Genomic DNA, 8,122 nt, shown 5'->3' on the forward strand with positions numbered 1-8,122 from the left:
ATAAAAGACACATTTATTTTGTTTTTTAGTTTCTTTAGTTTTTGTTAGTCGATCATGTTTTTCATTTATTTTTGGAAATTATGGAAACGTAGGATAAGTCTTCAAAATTCGTATTACTTTAAATTAATGGAAATTTTATTAACAAATAATACGCTTTCTTGTAATACATTTATTAATGAATTACACTCTGATCAGTAAATATTAAATGTGATCCTGAATATCGTCAATGCAAAGTATTTTAAAAACTTAAAATACTTTTTACACATTTATCGTGATCTGTTCTTGCTAAATATCATCGCAATGCGACACAAGCGGTGATTATTACTTATCAAATATTACAAATAGTAAAATTAAGTTGTGTCGATGCACATACTCTGGCGATTAGTTCTGTTCATTTTACTTACTTTCGTTTGGTCGAAGTCGCACGATGTATGTATAACAACGGCACACGTTCACTTAGTACATGTACAATTCACTCAAAAGTGACGTACATACGATCATTATACACAGCTTGTACAAGACTTTCACTGGCACACACCCGCGTAGCGGATACATGAAAACTCATGCAAAGGAAATATGAGTTATGAATGAAAAGACGCTACGAATGTACACGAGTAAAAAATAAAATTTCAAACATTATACATCTAACAAAATTGACACTTTCGCAAGTTGTTATACATCGAAACGAGATCCTATCTCATTCAAAAATGACAATATAATAATCTATAATTTTTTTACTCTCGTCACATTTCGATATTGAGATATGAATAGGAGATGCGTTTTAAAGATACATGCGTAGAAAGAATAATCGAGCGGAGGATACTTGAAACAAGTACAACTTTTTATAAGTACAATTCTTCTAAACACTACGGAAGCACTTGCGCAGTCAAATAAAAGTGCCATTTTTATCTAATCATATAATAGAATGATTCATTTCGTTAAAAATACAGCATGAAATAAAAAAATTAGTTTAGAACTTGTACAAGCGCGTTTGTGCATAAAAAGAGCACGAGTCTTGAGACTTCGTTCGAGTTTGTTGTAGATCTGACCGTATGCGAATATTCATTGAAGAAATCATCAATGAAACGAAGAACGTTTCATTCAATAAAATCGCTGCTGCTGCTGCATATAAGGGTCGTATTGCTGTGACGGGGGTTGCTGAACGTAGTTTGGCGGAGGCGCGGCTTGCGGCGGTCCACCGTAAGAACCGTAAGTTTGCTGAGGATACTGATTCGGCGGTCCACCGTATTGACTTTGATTAACCGGATTGCTGTAACCCTGATAATTATAACCATTGTCCATGTATCCGGTATTATTGGGAAACATTTGCGGCTGTGGTTGATAATTAGAAAACTGTTGATTCGACACATTAGGATAAGTCAACGGCGGTGGTTGTTCCTGTGGCCGCGGCTGATTGTTTGGAAGAAAATTTTGATTGTAAAAAGGCATTGAACCAGGCGGCGCTGGTTCGTTAGTAACTGCTACAGTCTCGATTTTATCGCTGCCTAGACTCAACGATTTCGGAACGTATTTGTTCGGCAGGTCGCACATAATGTTCGCAATCAGACGTTTAGTTTCATTCAATATCGCATTCGGATCATTCGTTTTCGTAGTTTCTTTTTGCCTCGATATCGGTGATCGCAATCTCGATCTTGATCTTGATCGTGATCTCGATCTCGATCGCGATTGCGATCGAGACCATGATGTCGGAGATTTGGAAAAGGTACGAGACTTTTTCGCTTTTTCATTTTCGTTCACATTCTTATTCGCTGCTTTGTAGATATCCTCGAATGTATAGTCGTCGTCATCATCAGACAAATCTATCGTCTTGATCTTATTTTTGTCATCGTTATCTTTTTTCGTTTGTTGCTCGTCATTCTCATCATTCGCGAATATATCCAATTTAGGTTTCCATTTATCCTCATCGTCTGGTGGATTCTGATTTCCTTTACGAATAGAAAACGGGGAAATACTCTTCCTGCTTTTGCTATGAGACGGTTCAACTCGGTCCGGACTCGGTGATTTCGTATTCGACAAAGACATTCCTGGTATCGACATGCCAAGATTAACAAAGTCTCTCAGCTTCTCCACTCTCGTCGGATCACTCGCTTCAAGCTTCTTCAGAGAACTTATAAGACTGTGTTGCTCCTGTGTGGTTAAATCCTTAAATTTTTGAAGCTTTAATTTCAGATCAAAATCCGACAAATCTTTCTCTGTTTTCGAATCCTGAGGTTGTGCGGACTCCATCGAAATAGTGGGGATAGTTTCTGCAGGTTCCGTTGCTTGTGAAGGAGCGACAGTGCCGCTATTTGTTAGACCTTTAACAAAGTCAGCAGTGGTGACGGGTTTATCGGAGTGTTTCGATGCTTCGGCCATGCCAACTACGGCGTTAATGAGAGTTTCCAGTTCTTCCTGCGAGACATTTGATCTACCTTGCGCAACGAGAGCCGTAGCGATCTGCCGAGCGATAGCGACTTTGTCCACTGTGCCGACACCTGGTACGCTTATCGGTTCAGATTTAATGGCTGGTGCAGCTATTTCTATCGATCTTGAATATGCGGTAGTTCGATTAATGTAACTAGGTTTAGATGCTTCCAGTAGTTCTCGCTCTTTCTTTTTCTTCTCTTCTTCTAGCTTTTTCTTGCTCTCAGAAGCTTTGTGCAATAACTTGGCAATATTCTGTATAGCTGTTTTAGTGGCCGTAATCGCCATTTTTTCCACCATGCCCGCAAATAGTTGGCCCTTGAGTTTTTCTTTAACAGTTTCGAAAAGAACGCTCACTTCCTCATCGTACAGCAGTTCTTCAGCAGAATTTGGCTTTGCTTTTTCAGCCGCTAAAGCTTTCGACAAAAGCGATACTATTTTAGGACCTAGAGAACCTAACTGTCCCTCAAGTGCTGTAAGCAATCGTAATAAACCGACTACTTCAAGATCTTCCGTCAATACCTCTTCCGTGACAGATGGAGTAGGCGACTTGTCTTTTACAGGGTACGGCGTCGCATAATATATTGGCCTAGTACGCGATGGATAATTGTATACATTTCCTCTTCCGCGCGAGTACGAAGAATATGGGTAATCTCGGTCTCTAACCTCGTGACGGTCATAATAGTCGGGTTTGGCCACTTTCGTACCAACATACTCTACTTCATCGTCACTTTCTATACGATGCTTGGTACGCTTTGCGGGAGAACGTTCTCGTTCCCGTTCTCGTTCTCGTTCCCTTTCTCGTTCTCGTTCTCGTTCGCGTTCTCGATCTCGATCTCGATCTCGATCTCGATCTCGATCTCGATCTCGCCTCGGTGGAATCCACTTCTCCGGCGGTTTATCTTCAGGTAATTCCAATCTCTTTTTAATCTCTTCTTTCCGTTGCTGAAGCTGCTCATTATGAATTTCGCGCATCCGCTTGTTCCAAAACTCAATCCATTCCGGCTTGAAGTCGTGTTTGCTCGGATCACTACCTTCAGCTTGGAGCTCTTTGTATCGTCTGTTCCAGAATTTCTTCCATTCATCTGGATAAGACGGATGCTTTTCGGGATTCTTCTCGTGGAATTTCAGAGCACGATCCAATGTTTCCTCGGCGCGTCTAATCTGCTCGCGATATTTATCCCACTTGTCGCGTTCCCTAAGAGGCTGTAAAGATCGCGATCGCGATCGTGATCGCGTTCGACCACGGGTACGTTCGCGCGAGTGTCGCAGACCGCTACGATACCTTCCTGTGCTTTTCTCGATGGAACTCCTTTTTTTATTTCGAGTCGGTGAGCGGGATCTCGAGCGGGACGGCGATGGACTGCTAGATATGCTGGAAAGTGACGAAAGCGATTTGGTGTCATCTGAGGGTCGTTTTGGTGACTTTTTTACATTCTCCTCGGATTTTGGTGAAGTTTTTCGAAGGCTCATTTTGTCCTTGTTAACTATACGCATTTTGAAACCCCTAAAATAAGAAAGATGATTTTGATGTTTAACAATTCTAATATTATTATTTAAAAGTTATTATTCTAACGGAAAGTAGTGATAAAATAAAATTTGTCATCTTATTAATTTATCGATATAAAAACAATCTAATAAGAAATAATTGAATTTTAAATAGATTCAATTATTGAGCTAATAAAAAATTCTTAAATTTTTATAAAAATTAAGTTAAAATATTAACTTAAAATTGATAAAAGTTACGCTTATTTTTTTATAAATCATGCATTTTTTATTTTTCCGCTTTACTTACGATTTTGTCAATTCTCCTTTAGAATCCAATTTTTTAGGTGACTTTTCCTTTTTCTTTTCTTCCTTTTTATTTTTATCGTCAACCTTTTTCTCGGGAGAATCTTGATGAAAGGAAATCAAAGATTTTTTTAAATCTATTATTTATTATCACACACATTTCAGAAATAATTATATAACACGCATATTGTAACTCACCTTTCTTTTTAACATTACCATTCATTTCTGCCATTTTTTCATCAAAATTTGTTACCCATCGCACATCGTAAACTTCCATAAATGTACACTCCAACGTTTCCCTGTATATAGGAAACAGCCAGATTGGTTTTCATACAATGGAATTAAATAAAAAGTTAACAATATATATTACAAAAATGGAAACTATGAAATGGAAATTTGTTTAGGTCTCTTGATGCAGTACTCGAACGTAGTACTGAACGTCAGAAACTATGAAGATCAATAATAATAATACTAATAATAATAATACTAATAATAATAATAATAATAATAATAATAATAATAATAATAATAATCGGTCGAGTATTTTAACTTACCTAAAATGAACATCCTGATATACTCTCTTGATATATTGCATCTTATTCTTTTCAAACTGCGCTTTATCTACCAATTGCGGCTTCATTCTTCCAAACTTTTCTTCGATTTTCTTCGCCACTAACACCGATATTTCATTGGCCCCGCGCTTATAGTTGGGGGTGCGCGGTAGCTCCGTAATCGCTCGCGATATTGTTGGAAAGTGTCTGTTCAGATACGTGATTCGATGATTGTAACTGGTAATGTGCGCCATCACTGTGCGCGGATCGCCGCGTTTGTCGCACAAAACACACGTGTAACTCGGCTCGCAGGAGTCGTTGTCCACCAACTCGAGCAGGTACTCGAGGCCGACGAGCGGCGAGCTCTGATGACGATCTAAGCTCATCTGTATCGACGTGGTTCGCGTGATCTGATCCTCCATACCGGGTGGTACTGGCTCGCCGGGCGCCAGGGTGTCGCTGATCGTGGTCGACTGCACTGGCGTGACCATCTTGGTCATATTCGGTCGTTTGGACCACAACATGACCGGATATGGCCACTCGTCCAGTTTCATTTTGTGACGATTACACATATTATGACTTATCAATTTATGGGCCCCGTACAAGGCAACGTTACAGATATGACACCATATATCACCATCTTCGGTCTTGGAGTAGACGGGCCTCAGCGCGCCGTCTTCGGCGGTAACGCTGCATCGCATTATACGCTTCCGATCATACTCTTCCTATGAAACATAAACGATTCGTGAGGCAGACGTAGATCTTCCGTTGCCGAATGCTAGTTGTCTCAAAAATATCTGTAATCCGCGACGGTCCATGTGTATCATTTTTTATTTTTATTTTATTTTTTTTTCGCGGAGTACGCACGGAACGTTAAATCTGTACGTCGCGGACGCGCGAGACGTGACTCTGTTTCGACTGGAATGTCTCAACTTGCGCATTTGGACAGGATGTATTTGTTCGCAATTATTACATGCATAATTAACATAATAATTCATAATATAATAATTTAATCGATTGTTCTTATATAGCTCTCAGCGCTACAGCCTCTGTTTACCTTTTCCTTATCCTCTTCCGATAAGTGAGAAGGATTACGTCCCTCTATATCAAGATCATCAAAGTTCTGCATGGTACGGCCGTAATAGCGGATGTACACTCACCACAGCGATGAAAATACCTCTGAAAATATTACATTTTGATAAGACCAAAGAAATTGATGATAATCGCGACACATCAAGGTTGGCACAAAATTGCAAAAATACACATTTCTATTATGAATCAAGAGAGACAGACAGAGAGAAAGAGAGAGAGGGAGAGAGAAAAAGAAAGAGAGAGAGAGAGAGATACATTTAAGATTCGGCAGCTTCTTATTGCTACGAAAAAGCATGTTTGTAAAAAGAATATCAATGGACAAACATTATATTCACAGACAACTGAACTTTATGTCTATGAATGTAATTTTATGTGTTGCATAGCCAACCCTGCAGTAGCGATTTTTTTTGTAGCATTCGTATCAAGTGTTTGTTAATTATTTATTGTAAGTTTAGTGGAATATTTGAATTAGCCGTACTTACTTACCATCATATATTATTGCCACACGTGCTAACAACTAAGTATTTCGACCAATATCTAAATAGTATACGTATTATCTCATACTTGTGAGCACAATTAGTATACATATATATATTTATATATATGCATCAAAGGTAAGATGTCATACTTAACTTTATGAACAGTGAGTCCGCGTTCCATGCGCACACGTGCGAAAGGCACGTGGCACAAAGCAGAACGCGTTCTTATTCGTTGCAAATTCATTGACAAATGTGCCTCAAAAGATTTTTATGAATTCTATTATGTAGCGCAGTACAGAGAAAACAAATACAGAAGCTGCACAAACGGCCATACTTTTGTATATTATACTTACAACAACGAATGTAGACAAATTATAAAATTTTAATTACGTGTGTAAATGACAAGTTACAATTGTTTCGCATACAAGAAGAAGAGTAGGACGTTTATTTTGCGGTCCACTAGGAGTAAATTTTTCTCTTGCTATTCACCATTTTTGCCGGAGCATATCTGGACAATCCTCCAGCTACTTACCAACTTGCGAGAGAGAGCGTGCGTGAGAGAGATCTCAGAGTCCAACCAAGAACAAACAACCGTTCCACTACCGAAGAATTCATTCACCAGGAACAAACTTAAAACTGAACTGATCTCCACGGTCGGAGCCACAAGGGTGAGGAGGGGGCGAAGTTAAGACGCTCTTTAACTTCGCCAAACTGATAATTGACAGGATGGGACATTCCGCGCGCGTGCTGTCAATGTTGTTCGCGACGACCGACGTCGTGCCGTAACACTCCGCGTTGATGGATTCCTTAATCGTCCCGGAACGGACGGAGAGACCGACCGATCGTTTTAATCGACAGTACAGGGGAGAAGGAAGGATGGAGAAAGAGAGAGAAAGAGAGACAAGTTACAGATGTATAAAAACGGCATTACGCGTCCTCGTGGGGCCGAAACGCGCTCGTTTCGACAAAACACGCGGAGCATCCGCGACGAGACGCGACGCTACGAAGACGAGAATGAAAAAAAATCAAGTTGCACCTCGTCGCTTCGCGTCATCTCGGATACCCGACGTCGTCTCCATCCTCTTCCCCCGGTTTTTACGTCCCGGCATTCGGCGAGTGGACGAAGTTGACTTACCTAATTCTCAACTATCGCCGTCGTCGTCGTCGTCCGCTCAAGCGAGATTACTCGCGTTGCAATCCGCCTCGCTTCTCAATCTCAATCTCGTTTACGAAAAACGACGAAAAATAGTTTCCCCACGACCATGGCGCAGACCGTACATAAGTTACAGTACGTAATTATGCATGTGTATATGCACGTAGAGATGGCTCAGATGGCTGGTCATGAAACGGCGCCCTTCTACACGTGGCCAGATACCGAAATAAATCGACGGATGAGACGGATTAATGGTAATTCACGTGCAGTCGATAAAACAGATTTGTATGTTAACACAGGTTGGTATGGTAGAATGAAATTAATTTTGTGGTTGTATATGCATAAGTGGCAGTTAAAAAAAAAATTATAAATAAGTTTCTGCTAAATTATAAAGGTATATTAAAAAGAAAACTTTAATGTTTTTCATTGTAAGATTTTCAATACTTTAATAATTTTAATTAATATTAAAAATATAAATTATAATATTAAATTAGAAATATATATGATATTAATGAACATGTGGATTATATGTATTATGTTATAATTTATGTATAAAAAAGATTTATAGAACAAATTTTTTTAAAAACATTTAAATAAAATAAAATAAAATATTAATTATTTGTAAAAGATAT

At 39.1% G+C, this 8,122-nt stretch overlaps 1 protein-coding gene across 2 annotated transcripts; it reads right to left on the bottom strand.

Moving 5' to 3' along the window:
- Positions 1-74: 74 nt before the first annotated feature.
- On the bottom strand, positions 75-7,754 carry LOC105836898 (uncharacterized protein CG7065). Of its 2 annotated transcripts, XM_012681251.3 has the most exons (6): positions 7,473-7,754; positions 5,824-5,945; positions 4,770-5,491; positions 4,414-4,514; positions 4,220-4,319; positions 1,102-3,931 (listed from the first exon to the last, which is right to left on the bottom strand). In XM_012681251.3, the coding sequence occupies exons 2-6, from the start codon at positions 5,893-5,895 to the stop codon at positions 1,102-1,104; spliced, it is 3,825 nt and encodes a 1,274-aa protein (XP_012536705.1). In that variant the 5' UTR covers positions 5,896-5,945; positions 7,473-7,754. The 2 variants fall into 2 exon arrangements, with proteins under 2 accessions (XP_036139203.1, XP_012536705.1); XM_036283310.1 differs by having other exon boundaries at positions 75-3,931; positions 5,824-7,754.
- Positions 7,755-8,122: the final 368 nt, after the last annotated feature.

The sequence above is a fragment of the Monomorium pharaonis genome, chromosome 2 (assembly GCF_013373865.1).
Source record: "Monomorium pharaonis isolate MP-MQ-018 chromosome 2, ASM1337386v2, whole genome shotgun sequence".
Taxonomy (NCBI): Eukaryota; Metazoa; Arthropoda; class Insecta; order Hymenoptera; family Formicidae; genus Monomorium; species Monomorium pharaonis.